We start from the raw sequence: 22862 nt of genomic DNA, 5'->3' as shown, positions 1-22862 counted from the left end.
GAGAAATTCCACCATGCTGCTGAGCACAAGAATAAAGAGGAAAACAAGCGGCCAGCCTTGAGATGAACCAGAGAGAAGGGGGAGGAGGTACGACCTTACTTTACCTTCTTCATGGGTGGCTTGCAAGGATTAATGAAGTAAAAGTCTGCTGTACCTTTCTTTAAGCCCTTCAGAGAAAGAAGCTATTTGCATATGAATTATCACCAAACCACTTGTGTCTCATGCGCCAAGCACGCGTGGGTAACTGAGTCTGATGTGTGCTTTCTCAGTGTGCTTGCTTTCTCCAAGTTCTGAACATGAACATCCCTGACTGGCCTTAGTTCCTTGACCCAGCGGTAAGGCAGGGATTTACGGCGCCTGCATGTGGCAACTGAGTGTGGTCTCCTCCTCGAACCTCAGCGTCGTGCTTGGAGAAACTGGGGCCCCCGTGTCTGTCTGTGTGGGGAGGCATTTCCTTAAGAGATGTATGCTCTGGAGGTGAGGATTAAGGGCCGGAATTGGTGAGTCAGCTGAGAAACGGAGAAAAGCGCTTTCTGCGTGTTTTAAAAACGTCCTTTCCTTTATCAACATATTGCTTAAGAGGGTAAAACAATTAAACAGTGAGAGAAGAAAATCATTTTGACTGGGTACATTAGTTTCCTAGGGCTGCTGTAAGAAAGGGTCACACACTGGATGGTTTGAAACGGCGGAGAGTAATTCTCTTTCAGTTCTGGAAGCTGGAAGTCTGAAATCAAGGTATGGGCTGGGCTCCACCTCTTCTGAAGGTTCTAGGGAAACTTCTTGCCTCCTCGTAGCTTCCAGTGGCCCCACGTGTTCCTGGATTGTGGCAGCCTGACATCCCATGTCATGTTCACATGGCTGTCTTCCCTCTGTGACCAGGTGTCTTCTTCGAAGGATACCAGTAATGTCGGAGGTAGGGGCCTGCTTTACTCCACAGTGATCTCGTCGTAACTCATTACATCTACAGCAACCCCATTTCCAAATAAGATCACATTCTGAGGGACTGGGAATTAGGACATATGTCAGTGGGGGAGAGGGGACACGACTCAGCCCACAAGACCAAGTTAGGTAGTTTCCAAAAATATTTAGGAGCTGAACCTTTCCCTCGTATAAAAGATCATATGGAAACCCAGTATGAGAGCAGGAAAAACAGTACCGCCCCATGGAAGGAACAGTGGAGCCCAGGGCCTTTATCTCTCCACCCCTCCAGATCTCCTGGCCCCTTTCCCCGCCCCTGGGCATGCTGTTTCGACACCATGGAGATCCCCCTAGGGCTTTGAGGGGCACACACAGCATGGAAAGCTATGGGACTACATGTTCCATTGGGTTCCCTTCTTAAGTAAAATCCAATTCCTGTAAAGCAGGCAAATTTCCAGAGAATGCATTCTAAAAATAGTCTCTTTGCAAAGCTTGTTTTGTTTGAAAGCAGTTGCATTTCCTTTGTTTATTGATTTCAATGTAAAGGAAATAGAATCTACTCGGAAAGCAAACCTCCCCCAGATCCCCGTAGTGTCATCACCAGCAGCCATTCGAGCAGAGTTGGGTGAAAACCTTAATACAGTTGTGGGGGTGATTTTCTTTTCCCCTCACGTTGAACATCTACATAAAATCGTGGTGTGCAGTTCATCCTGAGGAATCTAACCCTCGCCTTTCCAGAAGACTGGGAAACTAGAAACTTATCCTGGGAAGGGTTGAAACAGACCGCTTCACAGCTAGTCCCACCTCCGGGGGGCACCAGGTCTACCCATAGGACTAATTACTCCCCAGCACAAACTCCGACGGAGTCTCACCCAGCATCCCACCCCACCGATGGAGCCCCTTGGGAATGGTTGCCCAGGACCCTGGGAAGGATGCAGACACACTCATCAGTCGTTGGGAGGCTTCGGATCCCCTGGCAAGGAGAAAGACTGTGCTTTTCAGGCTAGATGCCGCTGGAAGGGCAGGCTCGGGAGAGAATACACAAAATAGCCCAAGGGGAAAGTCCTAACGTTAACTCCATAAAAGGTGGCTTTAAATGGTCTCAGCTGATCCATATTTTTAGCAAACTGTTTTGACTCAGCCCGCCTGACTACAATACTGTTGCCAGAACCGGCAATGAAAGGGAGATAAACACGGCGTTGTGATTTTTCTTCTTCTGCCTCCCTGGAATCCCTTGGTGGTACAAATCATGCTTGACGGACTTTGATTAGCACCTGCTCAGTTCCGCTAGGGAAAGGGGGCATTTGTCTGAGGCTCTATTCTACCTTCATGACCGAGCTAGAAATTGTGATGTGGGGGGACAGTGCCCCCCGGGGGAAGCCTGGTCTAAGCCATCTCTCTCCCACCACCGGAGGCAGTGGCTGGAATGGCGGGACAAGATGGCATGTGTGGGGTCAGCTGGTGGAGTCTGCGTCTCACTCACAGGTGCATGCTGGGTGGTGACTTCTGCACGTGTTTGGATGTGATGTGCCCCTGTGCCGGTCCCATCAGGTGCTTTCTTTTCTGGGCAGTAGTGTAGTGTTGCCACAAAGAGTTTTGGACACAGGGATAAGGAATATCATTGCATTTTTCATTCCTTTACTAATTGTGACTGTGGGCATGTCCCTTCATCATCTTTTTTGAGGGGCAGCCTAGATTCATTCTTCTAGCTGAGCTCCACATACACTGAAAGGGGAAAGGGTGGGGTGCTGTGTGCATGTGTGAAGGCACAGGGTGAACACCAAGTATCTTTTGGACCACAGATACCTTATTGGGAGAAAGCATTTTTTATACAACTGATAAGGTTATCTGTGGAGTAGACTGGAACATCCCTTGATAATTTATCAAGTGGAAGAAGACCTATTTCAGAGGAGGACCAATGTAAGGCAGGACCCCCGACTCCATCAGGTATGAAGTTCTCTCCTCTGCGTTAGGAATATTTTGATGGAAAAGTTTGAGAAGCGCTAGCTTAGATCATCTTGATGGTCCTTTTCATCTCTTACGTTTGAGAGCTTAATTCACAACCTTCAGGTCCGTTTGCCCACTAAGCGAAGGCCAGCTTCCTTGGCACAGAATTAATGACCTCCTGCAGGAGTCACTGACCCCGGCCCAACTGCTTGGCCGCCGCTCTCCTCTTCTCTCTGATTCTCACCTCAGTCCACGTTTATCTTCCTCAGACTTGCACCCACCCATCTCCATTCTCCGTGCCCTTTCTGTCACCTGGGACGACCACATCTGCTTATTAAAACCCACTCATCCTGCAAGGGCCGCCTTCCCTTATTTCCAGCCAAAACGTAACTGATTTCAATGGCAGTTATTGGTTTTGATGCTAACATGGAACAAGTACAAGCTTGAAATGTTGTTTCTGTGTTACTTTTCTTCCTCCCGGACACTAGAGTGAATGGATCTTCTTCAGTGTTGTAATTCCGCCATAGCAAAGAATACTACGCTTTGCACAGACCCAACAGCCTTCCAGCTGTACATACACATAGTATGTACATAATAATATATTATAAAAAAAATAATAATATATTATGTATGTGTATGTGTGTATATGGTATTTCTCTACCAAATTATTTATTATTATATCTCATGCTTCGATCCCTGGGTATATATATACCTGATGTTCCGTGCTATGTTCTTTATGTAGAATTCCTATTCGGGTAACTAGACCATCAGGCTAAGAATGGCAATTCCTGATTCTGTCTTCTGCAACTTCTACTCTGAAAGATGCCACATTTACCCATTTGGGGGGTTGTTTCTACATTCATTTTATTAAGACTCTTTGGATAATCTCTTTGAAAAAGATACAAATGATTTCATTGTGACTGCTTACAATAGTATTTTAAGTACTCAGTGTTTTTTCCATGGCAAATAGGTTGTAATCATGTTTCAATTTGTGTTTTTAAATATTTTATATTTTCTAAATATCAAAAAGACACTTAAGACAGAATGTGATACTTTAAAAATAGAATTAAGTAAAAAAAAAAAACAGTATTGAATTGACTGGAAACAAATGTTCAAGTACTTTCCAAACTTGTTTGGAACTGATCAGTAAATCACAGATGGAAAAGTAAAAAGTTTCAGTTATCCTTGACATTTCAGGAGGGAAAGAAAACAGAAAAGGAAGATCATTATAGCTGTCTCCAAAGAAATTGCTTCCAAATTGTTGTCTGTCAGCTATTCCAGATGGCTTTACTGTTTGTCAGTGGAACTGGGGGTATTCTAGAAAGACCTCAGGAAAATAAATGAGGTTTTTCTTTCCTGATATCCCAGAAGGTGGAAGAAGGAAAAAATCTCTTTAAAGAAATGTCTGTTTTAAGTCTGTTGGCCACCTGTACCTCCTCCCTGGCACCCATCACAGATTTTATGGTATATTCATATGCTCCAATTGTTTTAGTGGTGAGAAGGTACTTTAATGAGTATATAGGTAGTGAAAATAACGTATATCCTAAGCAGGAAAGTTAGTAGAAACCTGTTATAAATGTCTTATAGTCTAGTAAAAAAATATGTGCGTATATAATCTGTATATATTATACTCAAATAATAACATAGGCTACATGCGTAATTATATATGGCTGTGTATATGTGTACTTGTGCTTATATATGTTTGCATTTATATATATGCATATGTACATATACAGATACAATAATCCTACAGCAGCTTTATGTATGGATTTTATTCCTAGTTTGCTGTTGAGGAAACATGTCCAAGAGAAGAGCAAGAGAGTTATCCAGGACCCCAAAGCCAGAGGGGCGTGTGGTCATATGCCAAGGCTGTGCTCTGAATTACCCTACAACCCCGTGGTGGTGTTTGTGGAATGTGTGTGGCATATGGGTCTCCCTGTGGCATCAAAACCAGTTGTAAAGACATAGGTTCAAGTCTCGCCTCGGCTCCGGTAGCTTGCCAAGACAAAAAATCCGGCCAACTTCAGGCTTTCATTTTTTTGCTAGGGAGCAGAAGTTATAGCCTCCACCAGAGTGTCTAGAACTTACAGAGAAAGCACCGTCTCACGGTATGAAGACTTGTTTTCATTTCTACAGAAGATTTCCACTCCGTGTTCCCTCCATCGCGTTTTCTAAATATCCTTTGAATTTGCTTGAGCTTCAAACCTTCAAGCGGCTCAACTATGGCAGGTTGTAAACTGCACCGAAGGCTCGTCCCTCTCAGTTTGTAGAAAGTCTTTCACTAACTACTCATTTCATGTTGGTAGATTTTACCACTTCTTAAAAATATACCTGGCATCCAACTTTAAGGTTGTCCTGGGGCCTCTGATTGAAGTACTTTAAGGATCTTAAAAATAAATACGAAGATAAACCCTTCTTATCCTGGCCCTTTTTTTTTTTTAAGCACGTAGAAAGAAATGAACAGGGATTGGAGGCATGGGATCAGTCTGTTTGTGGGCACTTGATGTCCTGGTTATGGGCACTAGTAAGGAGAGAGGTTTTACTCTGCCTTCTCAGTACTGTTGTTCAGAACTAAAGCAGGATCCTCTACTACCCTTAGCAGGTGGCCAAGGTAACCCCCCAGGGAGCTCAGCACTCCTTCAGGAGGTTTCTCTACCTGAGTTCTCCACTGACTTGGGTAATTTTATGATGTCAGGATGTCAGAATTCGAGAGGGTGAGATTTTCCTCTCTCTGTGGGCTTATTCTGAGTGACCTGTCACATGTGAAACTGTCCAACCATGGTCTACTGGAACTTTCCAACCACGGTCTACTGAGACTGTCCAACCACGGCCTACTGGACCTGTCCAACCACGGTCTACTGAGACTGTCCAACCATGGCCTACTGGACCTGTCCAACCACGGTCTACTGGGACTGTCCAACCACGGCCTACTGGACCTGTCCAACTACGGTCTACTGAGACTGTCCAACCACGGTCTACTGGACCTGTCCAACCACGGTCTACTGAGACTGTCCAACCACGGTCTACTGGACCTGTCCAACCACGGTCTACTGGACCTGTCCAACCACGGTCTACTGAGACTGTCCAACCACGGTCTACTGGACCTGTCCAACCACGGTCTACTGAGACTGTCCAACCACGGTCTACTGGACCTGTCCAACCACGGTCTACTGGACCTGTCCAACCACGGTCTACTGAGACTGTCCAACCACGGTCTACTGGACCTGTCCAACCACGGTCTACTGAGACTGTCCAACCACGGTCTACTGAAACTGTCCAACCACAGTCTACTGGAGCAGCTGCTGTGCCCTGGGCAGTTGGCGTGCACTACTTAGGTCATCGCACCATCCCTGAGAGGTGCAAGGGGCTTTATCCATGCTGTCCAGGAGGAGACCCTAAGGCCCAAAGTCGCTGACCTGCCCGAAGTCACCACCAACCAGGGCAGAGTCCGGTTCCACACCAGAGGGCATCTGGCTCCCTAGCCTCCTGCCATTCCTCTACAGTAGGCTTCCAAGTCAGGACCCCATTTGAGTTAAACTCTAGCCGTGTCCCTTCTTCAGACTCTGGCTTTTCACAATAATTTAAAATATGTTAATATTGGGTTGTCTGGCTGGCTCAGTTGGTTAGGAGTCCTACTCTGGGTTTGGGCTCAGGTCATGATCTCACGGTTCGTGGGTTCAAGCCTGGCATCCGGCTCTGTGCTGACAGTGTGGAGCCTGCTTGGGATTCTTTCTCTCTCCCTCTTTCTCTGCCCCTTCCCCGCTCGTGCTCTCTCTCTCTCAAAATAATAAACTTTAAAAAACCCTTAATATATTAATATTTTTTGCAGCCATATGAAAAGACTCATTCTGTACTCCCCTTCTCCTGCCTCCCCTCCTTTCAAGGGAACATGGTTACATCCCACTAGCTCCTCAGACACGCAGCCTTGTCCCCAAGCCCCAGACCCAGAGGTGAGCTGCAATGCCTCACATGATTTGCATGGAAATAGGCCAGCTTGATCCCACTGTTGTCTCCATTCAAATAGGACACGACCCCCAGATCCAGTCCACTTCTTGCAGGAGACAGTGTGCCTTGGGGGCCTCTTTTCCAGCTGATTCTGCACTGCTGGGCCCTCAATCCCATCACTAGTGAGCCTAGTGTCAGCTCACCAGGGCCCCTGGGAGGATCACACAGCGAGCACATGGGGGCATCCGTATTATTTCTCACACACAGAGCACATCACTTAGAGGCCTGGGGGAAAGGGAACAGGGAGTTAGTGTATTAGCAGGAATCAAAGCAAAGACCTGTAGGTATGTCAGGGGAAGGGTCGGAGGTAGACAGGGATGGCGTTCTAGTTTATGATGTGAAGTTAGGATGTGTTACCTGGGAGACTTGGGACACATGCACCATCGGCCCCACAATCCCAGAAGTTCTGCAAACCTGTCCCACAAAGCAATGCATCCTGGTGGTGGTGCACTTTGTTTCCATTAGAGCCACTGTCTGGAAATAGATACAAATGTTCAAGAGTATTGCCTTCCCCTTCTCTTTCTGCCTTATTTCATAAGAGGGAATCTACTTTCATATGCCCTGCACGGTGCTGGGACATTTTATCTCGTTCTCCTGACAACTCTTATAAAGAGGTACCATCTTATCAATGAAACTCTCCGGGTTCAAGTTTAAGAGACTTGCTCAGCCAGTAACTAGTAAGCAACAGATACAGTATTCGAATACAGGTCTGACTCCAAAGCTCTTGTCCCTAACAGTTTACCACCTGAATATTTATCTGACTGCGGTAACCATAGTTTGCCAACATGAAACTGACCAGAGTCTGGTTTGGAATTAACATCACGTTTTCAAAGTGGGGACAGGATCGGTTATATTTGCAGTGTAAATTTACTTACAGCTAGGTTTTTTGCTTGTTTGTTGACAGAATATTGTTGAAGCCTAGTTCATTGCTCTCAGGACACTCTCATGTTGAAATATGATGATTATGTTCTTTCTTTTTTTCTTCTGTAGAGGGAATCAGGGGTGATTCAGTTTGTACAAAACAGCAGTGATCCTTCTGAGAAAATGTGTCCGCTGAAAACTCTGAGCTGAGTGGCTGGCTGGAATGTGCCGGACCCCTTATGTTGTTGTCACTCTGGGCTTTGCGAAATGTCTTGTGAAGTTCTGATAGGTAATTCTGGGTCAAACAGGTGAAGCAAGCCAGTCCTGTTTTAGGTTTAGAGTGGTTGTTTGAGAATGTGAAAAGCTTAGAGGTATTCATTGCTCTAGATTTGTATATAAATCACTTCCAGGTTGATGGTCCTAATTTAGCAGCATCGGGCCATAAGGAGGTAGTGTTGTGTCCCTATTACTTTTGAGTCAAACTTTTGTGTTTGCCTGCTAGCTTCGTGCGGACTATGGGCCAAGGGAAGAAAATGGCGAAAGTATGAATAATGAGAGATGTCATATGTACGAGTTCTTGAAAGCTATGGTGGCAAGCGTCTCCTCCCTACCCCACCCCCCAAAAAAGATGGATTGATGGATCAAAGGAAGAATGGAAAAATGGGTAGATAGGTAATAGAACAACCTTTAAAACCTATTAATCCTAGAATCTGGATCATTGGTGTATGAGTATTGAGTGAGCAATTTTTCCAACCTCTCTGTAAGTCTGACCATTTTCATAATCTAGTGTTGGAGGAGGAAAAAGAATAGAATTATGCTTAGTTACAGAGATGCAGTTCGTTTCAGAAAATACATTTGCTATAACAGCGTGAGCAAGCAGTAAGGCAGAGCCCTCTGCTTTTGATTAAGCATTTAGTATTACTATATTATAGTAGTATTGATTAGTATTGTAATACTAGTACTATTGTAATATAGTAGTATTGATTAGTATTATCTGTTTGGTGAACACCTAGACCTGCCAGTGAAGCATCTGAAACTGGAAGCTACGATAGAATGAAATGTTTGCAGGTGCAGTGGTACAATATCATTACTAATATTGATACATAACTACCATTTCCTGAGCCCTTATCTTATGCCAGGCACTGAAGTAGGCACTTTTATTAAGCCATTTATTTCTTAAGTAATCTCTACACGCATTGTGGAGCTCGAATTTACAACCCTGAGATCAAGAGTCACATGTTCTACTGACTGAGCCAGCCACATGCCCCTTAAGCCATTTATTTCTAATAAATACGCTAAAGATATGGGTACCGTTAGGTCTGTTACGCAGATGAAAATCTGAGCTCAGAGAATTCAAAAGCTTACTGCTTAAGGTCACACATCACGGCAGGTGGTGTCAGGATTTGCACCTGATATGATTGACATCAAAGCCTGCGCTATTCCCACTTGACCCTCAATGTCCACAGCGCAGTCCCGTGCAGTCATGTCTGTCTCACCAGGAGGTGCTTGGAGTCACGGGAGATCTGGCCTCACCCCAGAACTACAGAACCAGAATCTACAGGTTTAACAAGCCCCCGGCTCTTTCAGCTGCAAATGAGTCTGAGAAGCCCTGTACTGAGCCACGCTACTCTGGAAATGCGGGACTGTGTCTTTATTCCTCTCCCGAAGCTGAAGCTGTTAACAGCGCGAAACACCTTAGCAGCAGTGAAAATTAGCATTTTGTTTCTTTCCGAGGTGTAGCTGCAGCACAGAGCGTTATTAGCCCCCTTCCTAGCAGCGTCGGAGTGAAGACTGCGGACCAAAGCACAGACGTAGGAGTCAGGTACCCTGAGTTTGCAGCTCAGCTCTGCCTGCGGTTATCTACTTGATGAAACTCAGATCTCCCCACTGTCTGTGACTCCGTGCCTTCATCTACCAAGTGGGGACACCAGTTCTGGCTCTACCCACCTCACAGAAAGGCCAAAGGCGCCTTTAAAAGTAAAATGCAGCAAAAACCAAAACAAAATGGAACGGACAAGAATATTAATTGGCCTTGTAGTCGTGTATGGATTCTTTACCCACACGGGAGGGTCATCAGGCCACGGCTGTTTTATTTGTTCCTACTGAGGGTTATGTGGATGCCAGGACTTTTGGGGCAAGTGACCATTCCTCACCGTGCCAGGAATGTCCTTGCTGGAACCCTCCCTGCATTCCGTCTAAGAAGAGGACCTTCTCTGAGAGCAGGGGACTGGATTGCCAGCGATTGTGTATAACCACGCATTGGCTCGAACCAAATCCTCCGGCCTCCTCCACGTGCCCCAACAAAGTCAAACCCTAACAATAGAGAGCATTCGTTGGACTCTTCCTGTGAGGTACTGTGCCCACCTCTTTGTACCACTCTCTCATTTAATCTTTGCAACAGCTCCAAAAGATAGATATCTTCCCCATTTTACAGAGGAGGACAACTGAGACCTGAAGACATGAAATAGTGGAACAGGAGTTTCTTAACTACTAAGGTTAGAAAAATGTTGCTTCCAGTCTGGCGTCATTGACCAGAAAAGTGTCACGTAGACATGGCAAAATTTCCAAAGTTTCATTGTTTGAAACAAATTTTTCTTCCCCCAGTGATCGCCCGGAACTCTAGGAAGAGCAGAGATGACAAGTCACTCGTGGCTGAAATTAGCTTGTGAAGTTTTTGCTCTGAGTGAAAAAGCAGGTATTCTGATGTGTGTCTTTTGTGTCTTCTGATCTATGAACTGGAAGAGAAGAAATAATAATCAAGGAGCCATTTGGGAAAGCATCTTAAGAAAACCTAAAATATGTTCTCTTCTGAAGGATGCTTTCAGCAAAGAAGTAGCCTTATTGTCATTTGTGAAAATAGCTTGGATAGTTCAGAAATGATCACATTTCTATTTTGTATTTTAGCGTTCAGATAGGATATGCTTTTCCTCGGCTAAACTTCCGATGGCAAAGCGTCCATTTTTTTCATCTTTATGCCTCATGGGCTCTTTATGGACAGAGCTCTTTGTGTGCTAGAGCTCGCCGCCGGGTTCTCCCTCCCTGGCGCCCAGGGAAGGAAGAATCTGTAGGGATCTCAACAGCCCTTGCCTTCAGTTGCAGGCGGTGGGGAGAGTCAATCCTGGAGAAACAATGACTTCTAATCCATCTTGATCTTCTGCCCCACTCTTCCTTTTCCACTTATATGCAGGGTTTTCCCACATGCGTGGACGTGGGAAGTGATCCCCGAGCTGGGACAGTGAGCCCTTGGGGATTTGGGATGCATTAGTAGGTAGAGTTTAGCCATATTGGCTTAGCGTTCAGACGGACCTGGATGCACGTCCCTGCCTGCATCTACCACTTAGTAGTTTCACGAGCAGGAGTCTGCTTCTCTAAGCCTCATCTTCCTCCTTTGCTAAATGAAGGCAATGATATATTTTATATTATCTATTCTAGAAGTATTATATACTTATGCTGTGGCTTTTATAAATTCTAAATAAATAAATCACTGCTATTTAATATTTAACAAATACCATGAACCAGTGAGTCGGATGCAAGTAAACATCTGATAGTTGCTGGCTCTCCAGGAGACGTCCTACTTATGAATACCTACAGCAAGGTAGTGAGCCCCAAATAAACGGTGCAGAGTGCATCCAGGTAGGAGCTCGCGGGAGGGGTGAAGCCTATAGCCCGCTGTTGGGGCAGCAGGGGCAGGCAGTGTGTTGAGGCTTCTAGATCTTAACAGCTAGTATTTTCATGGTGGAGCCTGAGCATAAAGTAAAGAGTGAGAGTATCTCAAAGAGAAGGAATTCAACCTTCAGAAATGAGATAATTCAAGACATATTGAAAGAACTGAGAGTCCCCAGTCAGAAATGCCGTTTGGGACTGGTCAGAGCACTTGAGCCACTTAATCTGTGCCAGCTGCACAGTTCAATGCTGGCACATCTTTCAATTATTTGAGACACAAGAAATACAGAATTGCAGGTGAAAAGTCCCACTTAGTAAAATACGATGTTGGTGAAATCCAACACGGCTATGGCTGAACTCAGGTAGCAGGTGACAAGTGTGTGACCTTGGAGTGGCCTTATGTCCAAGCATTGAGATCATGGTGGAAAAGAGCCCTGGACTGGGATCCAGGAGTCCCGGGATTGCCCTGGACAAGCCTCTTCCATCCTCTATACCTGTTTCCAGAAAGCACTTTGAAAGGGGGTGTGGTTTATAAACCTGCCCAAGCCTCTAGAATATTTAAGTGCAGTTGACCCTTGAATAACACAGGTTTGAACTGATTGGGTTCATTTATACATGGACTTTTTTCAACAAATATAGTACAGTAAGTACTGTAAATGTATTTTCTCTTCCTTATGATTTTCTTAATACTTTTTCTCTAGCTTAGACTGTAAGAATACAGTCTGTAACACATATGACATGTAAGATTCGTGTTATCGACTTAATGTTATCGGTAAGGCTTCTGGCCAACAGTGGGCTGTTAGTAGTTAAGTTTTGGGGAAGTCAAATGTCCAAAACAGATCTTTGACTGCACAGGGGGTCAGTGCCCCTAACCCCTGCATTGTTCCACAGTCACCTGTGCTTCCTCCTTATGGTGCTTTCAAAGTCGGAAGAGTTATGATACTGGCTTGCTCTTCTTTCCTCCCCAGCCGTGGATTTATTCTGTTGTTCACATTTTGTAAAGGGACAGTTATCTAGGGGTGAGAATGGAGGAGCATGGTGTACATAAATTAGCATACGGGGACTTGGAAATGTGCCAATGTCATCCAAAGAGAAGTCCAGATAACAGGCTACCAGGCCAAGCAGCTTGCCTGAGAAGAGTAAAGAAAACAATTTCCCTCTGTGCTTGCCACAGAAAGGAGGATAAAGGGACTGGAGGATGGATAAAAGTGTCCAAAAAAACATAAAAGATGAGATGATGGGAAACGTTGGCGAGACCACGGAAGGGGCGTAAGTGGAAAAAGTCACGGTATAAAAAAAAAATAATAAACTGTGGACAGAGAATGGAGCGATAGTCATGGAGAAAAGTGAGATCACATAAAACTTTCAGGAGCGCCTGGAAAAAATAAGGCTTTATGAGTCGAACATGAGGAGTCTTTTCTCACCACCTGTGGAGAGTAATTGGCATGGGCTGACTAGAGGTTTGTTTTGCCTTTTTGGCAGGAGCCGAATTGTTATGTTAATATTCCCCTGGCTACGTGTTAAGTACTGACTTTGAATAGAAAGAGTTTTGCAGAAGGGGAAAATTCCCAGCATCTGGTTCTTACTTACTCTGACCACTGAGCTCTTTACAGACTTCAGACTTCACACTTGAATTCTGAGAAATAATTAGTATCATGGCAGATATTTCCAGCAATGCGTGAAAACGAACAGTTTCCACCAGGGACTCTCCCAAAGGTGTTTTACGGGCAGGCAGAGTGTATCCAGGCTAAGACTTAGGTACAAGGGTCCGTTGGGGGGGTAAAGGCAGATCTCTTATAGAACACAGCACCGCTGCCCAGCTCCTGAGTGCTTGCATCTTTGCATTTATCTGTACTGTCCCTTCTCCGGGAACAGTGTCTTCTTCTTAGAGGTCATTCCACCAACCTGGCTCTTTTACCATTTTAATTGTCTGGAACAGGGTGAGGCAAAAACCCTAGGGAATTCAGGTTGGCATGGCCTAATAGTCAGTGCGTTCTTCAAGTGGCATCTTTTTTTCCATTTTAAGAATTATTGGCCCATGTCTTGGATTATCATCTTCATTCTTCTTAGGAAGCAACATGTCTCTAAATCTCTAAGACCTCCTACAAACTGACCTTCTTCATGGTCTGCTCTCCCCTGATCGCTGATTTCAGCAAGGTGCCAGGTGCAGACTAAAGACTGAGCTAATTTGCACAAATTTGTGATTTACTCATGACCCCTTAAAAGTTGTGAAGCCTTTGGGATTGCAAAAATAGATTGCTTCTTAATTGCAAATGAGCCTGTAGCTGCAAATGATCTCAGACCTCCTCTGAGCACCCCACCTCTGTTACCACTTTCCTCAGATTGTTGCCTTGCTTCCTAGTGTCTTTCCTCACTTCCGCTCCTACAGACACGTATTTCCAAAAACTGTGATAATGTGACTATTTTTTCATGATTTCCTTTATGGCAGTGACAAAGGAATTTGGTTAAAATACCATATAATTAAGCCCTTGAAGTTTATAAACCACCAGATTTATCAATCCAATAAAGAAAACCCATGTAAAGGGTATAAAAGTTTGTGAGCCAGAGATTCTAACTGAACCATTGGCTCCCCAGGAGTAAATTAGGCAACCAGAGCTATTAAAACCTATTAGGCCACTAAAATATAATCTGGGCAACCACCTCAAGTTCCAGAATGTTCTCTGAGCCCCATTTCAGAAGACAGTATAACAGCTAAGAGGTTTGTCATTTCGGGAATTTGGAGCTACACTTTCATGGAACATTGATTGCTACAACACGGTCTGAGGTTTAACACAGCTGAAACTGAAAAGTGGCAGATTTCTCCCATGAAAAAGATGTTCTCAGGGGCAGGTCCGAGATGGCAGCGTAGGAGGACCCTGGACTCCCTTCCTCCCACAGATACACGGAATCCACACCTACATCTGGAGCGGTTCCTCCTCAAGAAGAACTGGAGGCCGATTGAACAGCCTCTACACAACGAACGACAGGCCACGTATAGAAGAGTAGGAGAGAAGAGGCACTGCAAGGACAGAAACCCTACCCCTGATTCGGTGACCTACGGTAAGGAGGGCTATCACTGAGGGGCCCACTCTCCAGCTAGAGGCACAGCAAAAAATAGTGCTTTAAAGGGCAACCAGACGATAAGAGAAGGAAATCCATTTGCTAACCTTATAGCTTCCACCAAGCAGGTGAGGGACTGCTAGAACGCTCTCTGGGGTTGGAGGACCAGCGAGCATCAGCTTGTGTATCCCCTCCTTCACCTGATAGTGTGGGCAGAAGCAGGGTCCATACTCCAGCTGGCCTGCTAGTCTCTAATGCAATGGGCCCCTGGCTCACATAAGCTCCAGCCATTCCCCCAACGAGGCATGGTGTGGCATGCCACAGGAACGTGCCCATTCCCACCCCAGCCTCAGCCATCCAATCAGGGTGGTCCCGGTGCTCTCTCCAGCCCCAGCCCTCCTGTCCGGGGGACCCCACGGTCTCACCCAGGGACCCCTCCGCCACCTGCCTTGCCCTGCTGCATCTGCAGCCAGCTTGCCAAAGCCACCAGGCACCTGCAGTCTACACAGGGGATGCTCCTACACAAGCCCATTCCTTCAAGACCGGGAGAGGTAGCTGTTCTGCCTAATTCGTAGAAACAAATACAATACAGAAAGTCAAACAAAATGAGACAAAGGAGCATGTGCCAAACGAAAGAAGAAGATAAAACCCTAGAATTGAACCTTCATGAAAAAGCATCCTTGAAGAAATAATGGTTAAGAATTCCCTTAACCTGGGGAAGGAAATAGACATGCAGGTCCAGGAGACATAGAGAGTCCAAAATCAGATGAATCCAGAGAGATCCACATGAAGGCACTCAAAATTAAAGGCAAGACAGTTTCCTAGACAAGCAAACACTAAAGAAGTTATCACCATTAAAGCAGCCAGGGATAAATTCCTAGAAACACACAACTTTCCAAAATTATGAAGAAATAGAAAATCTGAATAGACCTAGTACAAGTAATAAACTTGAATTAATAACCTAAGAATCCTACAAAAAACAAAAGTTCAGGATCAGATACCTTCACAGGTCAATCTACCAAACATTTGAAGAACAGTTAGTACCCATCCTTCTCCATTATCCCACAAAAATTTAAGAGGAAGGAATGCTTCCAAATTCATTTTATGAGACCAGCATTACCCTGGTATTAAAACCAAACACTGACACCACAAAAAAAAAGAAAGAAAATTATAAGCCAATATTCCCAATGAACATAGATGCAAAACGCTTCAGCAGATTATTAGCCAACTGTATTCAACGATACATTAAAAGGATTCTATACCACAGTCAAGTGGGATTTATTCTAGGAATGCACCACAGGTTTACATCTGCAGATCAATCGATGTTGTATATAGCACATTAATGTGATACATCACAATAACAAAACCAAGGATAAAAATCATATGATCATCTCAATAGGTGCAGAAAAAGTATTTGACAAAATTAGACTTTCATTTTCGATTAAAAAAAAAAACCTCTCAACAAAATGGGTATAGAAGGAACATACCTCAACATGACAAAGGTCATATATGATAAACCCACAGCTAACATTGTACTACTCAATGATGAAAGGCTGGAAGTTTTCCTCTAACATCCGGAACAAGACACGGACGCCCACTCTCCTCACTTTTATTCAACATAGTATTGGAAATAAGTCCATGCATGTATGGTCAATTAATCTATGACGAAGGTGGCAAGAACATACAATGGGGAAAGGATAGTCTCTTCAATAAATGGCGCTGGGAAAATTGAACAGCTACATGTAAGAGAATGAATTTGATCACTCTCTTACACCTTACATAAAAATAAACTCAAAATGGACTGAAAACTTGAATGTAAGACCTGAAACCACAAAATTTGCAGAAGAAAGCATTGATGCTTTTTGACATTGGTCTCAGCAATATTTTTTTGGACCAGTCTCCTCAGGCGAAGGCAACGAAAACTAAAATAAGCAAATGAGATTTTATCAAACTAAAAAGCTTCCGCACAACAGAGGAAACCATCAATAAAATGAACAGGCAACCTGTGGCGTTGGAGAAGATATTTGCAAATGGTATATCCAATAAGGGGTTAATATCCAAAATTATATAAAGAACTTACACAACTTAATATTAAAAAAACAAAACAAAAGACCAGGGTGCCTGACTGGCTCAGTCTGTAGAGCATGCAGCTCTAGATCTCAGGGTCATGAGTTCACGCCCCATGTTGGGCATGGAGTCTACTTAAAACAAAAACAAAAACAAACAACCCAATTGAAAAATGAGCAGAGGACTTTGAATAGACATTTTCCCAAAGAACATATATAGATGGCCAACAGGCACATGAAAAGATGTCAAGCTCACTAATCATCAGGGAAATGCAAACCAAAACCACATGAGATATCACCTCACACCAGTGAGATTGGCTATTATCAAAAGGACAAAAAAATAACCAATGTTGGCAAGGATGTGGAGCAAATCGAGCCCTTTTGCACTGTTGGTAAGAACAAAATATTAGTGCAGCCATAATGGAAAACAGTATGGAAGTTCTCAAAAAATTAAAAATAGAACTAACATACAATCTAGCAGCTTTCCATTTCTGGGTATTTATCTGAAGAAAATGAAAATACTAATTCAAAAAGATATATGTACCCCTATGTTCACTGCAGCATTATGTATAGTAGCCAAGATACAGAAACAACCTAAGTGTCCATTAATACATAAATAGATAAGGAAGATGTGAGATATATATCATGGAATATTACTCAGCCATGAAAAAGAATGAACTCTTGCCATTTGCAACAATATGGATGGACCTAAATGTTATTATGCTAAGTGAAGTAAATCAGAGAAAGACAAATACCGTATGATTCTACTTATATGTGGAATCTAACAAAACAAAACAAATAAACCAGCAAAACAAAACAGAAACAGATTCACAGATCTAGGAAACAGATTGTTGATTACCAGAGAGGGAGGGGAAGGAGTTGGGCAAAACAGGTAGAGGGGATTAAGAGGTACAACCTTTCAGTTATAAAATAAGTAAGTCATGAGGATGTAATGTACAGCATAGGGAGTATAGTCAATAATATTGTAATAATCATATGGTTACAGATGGTAACTAGACTTATCAGGAAGATCGTTTCGTAATGTATAAAACTATCAGATCGCTGTGATGTACACCTGAAACTAGTAAGATGTTGTATGTGGGTAATACTTCAATGATAATAAAAAAGATGCTCTCACTTGTATGTTAAATTGTCTCTAACTTTATGTCACAATATGGTAACTTCAGTATGGACAATAAAATGCTAGTTGGCTCCAATCGACACACTAAGGGCAGTTGGTTAACATTTGGAGTATTCACTTCAGAAATGCACACTCCAGGAAAGATTGATTAGCATAAATTCCCTAACCAGAGACCACACCACAGAGGATTAACACAAAACCTTCTAATATCAATCAATACTTACTGAGGCTTATTAATCAGTGTAAGTTGTACTAGAGAGAATTTTTAACTGAGAAAATGAATAACGTGCAAGTAATAGGGTAGGATAGAAAGACCTGTATCAGCACGAGTTGGGCATGTACTGGCCAGAGTCTGAGCAGTGAAAGAAACCACTGTAGGTGTTTCAAGTAGAAAGGGATGTAGTCCAGGGATTTAAAGTTTCACAGACCTCTTAGGTTTGGGGAAGTGAAGGACAGAGAGGAATTCAGGAAATCAGGAAGTGCAAGGGTAGAAAGAAACTACAGCTGATGACCTGCCCTTAGTGGGTGATGTTGAGGAGGCTGCCTCCTCACTTTTGGGGGAAGTCACTCCCCAAATCTTAGGTCTACGGTCTACAGAAAGGCATGTCCCTAGTTGCAGCTGCCAATGGGGAATTGGTTTAGTTTTCTCTTTTACCTTCTGAATCCCACACGAGGGCTTCTCATTGAGAGAACATGAGCCAGAATTTCTGCCAGCGGAAGAGTTTTGAAATGTAGTTTCTTGATCTCTAGCCCCACCTAGAAAGGGAGAATCTAAAAGAGCCGGGGTGATTTTCATGAATAAGTAGTATTAAGCTTAGGGTATAAGGATCTGTCCAGCCCAGCATCCTTTTGAGATGGTCTCTTAGGTCTAGAAGAGCCTTCTTCAGTAGCGCTTGCTGTAATTGTGAAAATAGTCCAGTGTGGTAGCCAACAGTTCCCTGTGGCTATCAGGCACTTGAAATGTGGCCAGTGCAATTGAAGAAATGAGTTTTTAGTTTAATTTAATAAACTTAAATTTGAACTCACGACGTGTGGTTCATGGCTACTGCATTGGGCAGTCCAGATCTAAACTCTCTTTGGTCCCTGTCCCCCATTCCTTTAAATGGAAGATATTGCCTGATTTGACCCAAAGTGTCCTAAACCTGCCGGTTGAAGATTTGTTGTATTTACAGTGTGTTGAATGTCCTTGTTCGAGTGACTATGTGATGGATTTGGGGAAGAGGGTTTCACTGGGCTTGCAGAATTGGTCATCTGACTGTTTTTTGTGCCAGCCGACTAGGAAACATCATTAGATATTTGGCTGAATTTAATCTAAGACTTGCTGTCTCCATGACATAAAACAAGCAGAAAGGTAGCTGGAGGCCACCGATGTTTACCTACGGAACCTAAAACTGCAAGAACCAGTTAGACTGATCGGTTTGCAACATACATTTTTCTCTCAGAAATGTTTCTCAGACCTTTATAATCTGCAGTATTTTTGCTGTTAGCAAACCTTAGCAGATGACAAAACATACAAACGCTACATAAATATTAATACAAAAACCCAGATAAGCTAGTTGCTGTCCCCTGAATACTCTTTTTTTTTAAATGTTGATTTATTTATTGTGAGAGAGAGAGAGTGAGTGAGTGGGTGGGTGAGTGCAAGCAGGGGAGGGGCAGAGAGAGAGAGAGAACCCTAAGCATAGGCTCCGTGCTATCAGGACAGAGCCCAGTGTGGGACTTGATCTCACAAAGTGCAAGATCATGACCTGAGCCGAAATCAAGACTCAGACGCCTCACCAACTGAGCCACCCACGTGCTCCAAACACTTCTGTTTTTAATGTCAGCTATGCCCGTGGTATTTTTTAAAATCATGAACGTTACATAAATTTCTATGTATGAAATTGTTCTTCATTTATATGGTTGGATCTGCATTTCGTAGTGTCATAAAGACAGCTCAATATTCCACAAAAGAACCCTGACTGCCAAGCGTTCCACCGCTTGGAAAACCACACGCCAATTTGCTCCATGTGTAAAATTCTCTCTATTTAGTTTCCCAAAGTGCCTGGCATCACACGAATCAAAACAGGCACTTTCGTGGATACGTGACACATTTTCCTGCCATCTGAAAAGGACATTAGCAAATGAGGCTATTTATCATTTCTTTCCCTATCAGAAAAATAGAAAACTGATGATTTCGATGTCATGATTTTTCTTTTTTTTTTTTTTACATTTGAAAATTTTCTCTTTCTGCGTTTGTCATCCTTCAAAAAATTGCTCACAAGTTCTCAAAAAAATAGTGTCCCTTATTAATTTAAGAACTGGGTATCATGGAAATGGTACCACATTATGTTTTGAACACTCATGGAACTCAATTCACACAAACTTTGGCCTCCTCACTAATTATCTCTTTACCTGGTGATGGATTAACTTGTTAGAGTTGTCTTCAGAGAGCTACAAATACTGTCCTGAGGAAACAAGTCCCTGGGGCATTCGCTTAGTCGGCAAAACCTCATACCGTCGCTGAGTTATTTTTCAGCTCGACACAATTCAGATCGATCCAACTGCATCGAAGCCATCCTGGAATTAGTGATTTGCGGATTCTGTGATTCTTTGTAGGCCTTCCCTCGGATCACAGGCCCTCAGCATTAAACAGTTGTTTTACCGTTGACCAAGGGACAGATTGTGGGGAGGGGGAGATTTGTGTCGGTTCATAGGGGGTGTCTGTCCACACAGCTCAGCGTAGAGGTTGGGAAGGGTTTGGGAAGCCGCTCCTCCTTAGATAACCGTAAACAGACCGTGTGTATGGGTTAGAACCGCTCGGGTCATCTACCAGGAGCCCAAGAAGCAAGAGGGGGACGGAAAGGGACTCAAATACAGAAATTCTGCAAGTCTCTTCCAGCGGCGTTTGGGGCCCTGTCATTCCGCCTCTGTGTTACGACGTGAGTGGATTTTCTCATTTAAGGGGCTCCCTCGTCTAGCGCCTTATACCCCACATTCTCTCAGGCAGTGCTGGTGTTCTCACCAATCAGACTATGTATGTGGTGGTCCTACAGGCCCAGCACACTTGTGGGACTTACGGACGATGACAGTACCCGCGGACTGATGCGACAGGATGGGTGCTTTCCGATTAGCCCTCGGATTCCGGTGGTGAGGGCCTAAGTCTCATTCAGCTTCTCGTCAAACCATGTTAGACTTCGATACAGAACTGCAGACGTGCCGATCAAGAGCTGTCAAAGCTCAGAGTGTGCTGCCACGATAACTTCATTTACATCGAAATAAAACCACCACCTTCTTCAGTTCAATCATCAGTACTTTTGGTCTTAGCTGCAAGGAGGACTTAGATGATTGTGGAAGTATCTGTCTTCTAGGTTATTTCTGTGATGGATGAACGCTCCCTGATTCTCAACTTTTCACCAGAGTTCTAACGGCTGGGAGTGCAGCTAACAGGTCCGATCCATGTGCCAGAGTCAAGGCTTTTGATGCTTTAAAAGGCAAAGTCGAACCCAACTGAGCTATCAGGGGGTTTGTTTTTGTTTCCGTTTTTGTTTTCCTTTTAAGCAGACCCGCAGTTGTTCATGGAATCAAACTGGCCTTAGATTGCTTTAAGGAGCAGTGGCTGGTGCTTTCCAAAACGCGGACACCGTGCCCTTTTGTTGTATCGCTAATATCGACACCCCCTCCATGCGGCTGCCTTTACCTGGAGATGCAGAGGAGTACCAGTAAAGCCCTCTTGGCTTATCTCTTTGCAGGCTTGTTGATCGGTGCTGGCTGTGCCCTCTACCCCTTGGGCTGGGACAGCGAGGAAGTCCGTCAGACTTGTGGCTATGTCTCTGGCCAGTTTGACCTGGGTAAGTTCCCTTCGTCAATGACACTCCTTTTAGAAAAGAACCGTATGTGACTTTTCCTAGAAGCAGAGAGTGGGAGAGATAAGGGAGAAAAACACACCCTGTAGTGCGGCTAGCAGTCATGTGTAACAATACGCACACATTCGCTTATCCATTTGTTGAGTGAAATTATGCCAATCTACCGTTTGCCTGAACTGTGGGAAGTATTGTGGATACAAAGCTTAGATAGCGCCCCTGCTCTGAAGAGTTTATATGCACTGATCAATTCATTCAAAAATCATGTGTTAATTACTTATTGTGGGTGCTGAAAAGAACTCTGTGGAATTTATAGTCTGCCTGAGGTTTCTCAAGGGCTAAGAAATCCAAAGTGATCTCACGCCAGAGTAATAGCTTTGTGGGAGTGCTGGGTCTTGAACACAGTGATGCACGAGGGTCGTCTGGCAGTAGACAGAAGCATCTTGCAAGCCAGGAACACGGCAGAGCGAGAGCATCAGAGAGGCATAGGAACAGTCCATCAGGAGGCCACAGGGGTAGGAGAAGCAGGGAGAGATGTGATTGAATAGTTAGAAGTTCACACACTGCTGAAGGACACCTCATGACTTTTTCTGGAAATTTCAGACATTTTCACTTGTAGCTCTAGTGTGTTCTACCTAGCAGTCCATTAAAAAGGTAGCATAGGATGATATGGCTTGCATCATGATAACTTGTACTAATTGGATTATATTTCCCTCTGTTGATAAACCTAACTTTTACGCCAACACTTCCTTATTTCTTTCTAGTTAAGTATCCTGTCTATTCCAGCCTCTGTTATTTTAAGGCATATCATAATGAAAAACTTAACGAAAGTAAGCCTTCTCTTTATCGAGTTATTTTCTGAGGATGTTTTTCTGGAATCGGTGTTCCCACATCGAGGATTACTGCCAAATAAGAGCAAATATACTTTTCCCTAATATAAGAATAGATTGAGTTTTTGATGATTGGTTCATAGTGAGGTACTAACTTAAACATTCGCTTTTCACATTAAACACTTCACTCTAAGAAGAAATATTTGAGGGAGGTGGTCTAATGTCAGTATTACTGTTATATCCCAAATCATCATTAAAAAATTGTATGGTAGAACTTCTGTGAAAAAAATTTCTGTCCGATACTGAGGAAAATGGACCGATGTGATACCATCTCAAAGTTCTGTGGATTTGAAAATAAAGCATGATTTGTTTGACTCATTGGATGACAAACACCCTGCTTCCCTCAAAACAATACTAGCTCTTTTGGCGGAGAAGTTGGTACGTTAAATACTACGAATCTGCATGGATAAAAAAATACAAGAGATTTCGGACCGCTTCTTTCTTTCCTTCTCCGTAAGGCTTTCCGAAG

The 22862-nt window shown here is 43.7% G+C and overlaps 1 protein-coding gene across 2 annotated transcripts in view; it reads left to right on the top strand.

The window, feature by feature from the left end:
- LHFPL6 (LHFPL tetraspan subfamily member 6) overlaps positions 1–22862 on the top strand; it is a 245941-nt gene that overhangs the window by 195749 nt on the left and 27330 nt on the right. The window contains exon 3 of one of the 2 annotated variants that reach the window (XM_027064735.2): positions 21393–21491. The exons of the other annotated variant lie outside the window; for it this stretch is intronic. Within the exon in view, the coding sequence (XP_026920536.1) occupies positions 21393–21491 (99 nt within the window). The remainder of the gene's footprint in view (positions 1–21392; positions 21492–22862) is intronic. 2 annotated transcript variants of the gene reach the window in all.

The sequence above is a fragment of the Acinonyx jubatus genome, chromosome A1, assembly GCF_027475565.1.
Source record: "Acinonyx jubatus isolate Ajub_Pintada_27869175 chromosome A1, VMU_Ajub_asm_v1.0, whole genome shotgun sequence".
Taxonomy (NCBI): Eukaryota; Metazoa; Chordata; class Mammalia; order Carnivora; family Felidae; genus Acinonyx; species Acinonyx jubatus.
This window is presented reverse-complemented; position numbering and strand designations above follow the sequence as displayed.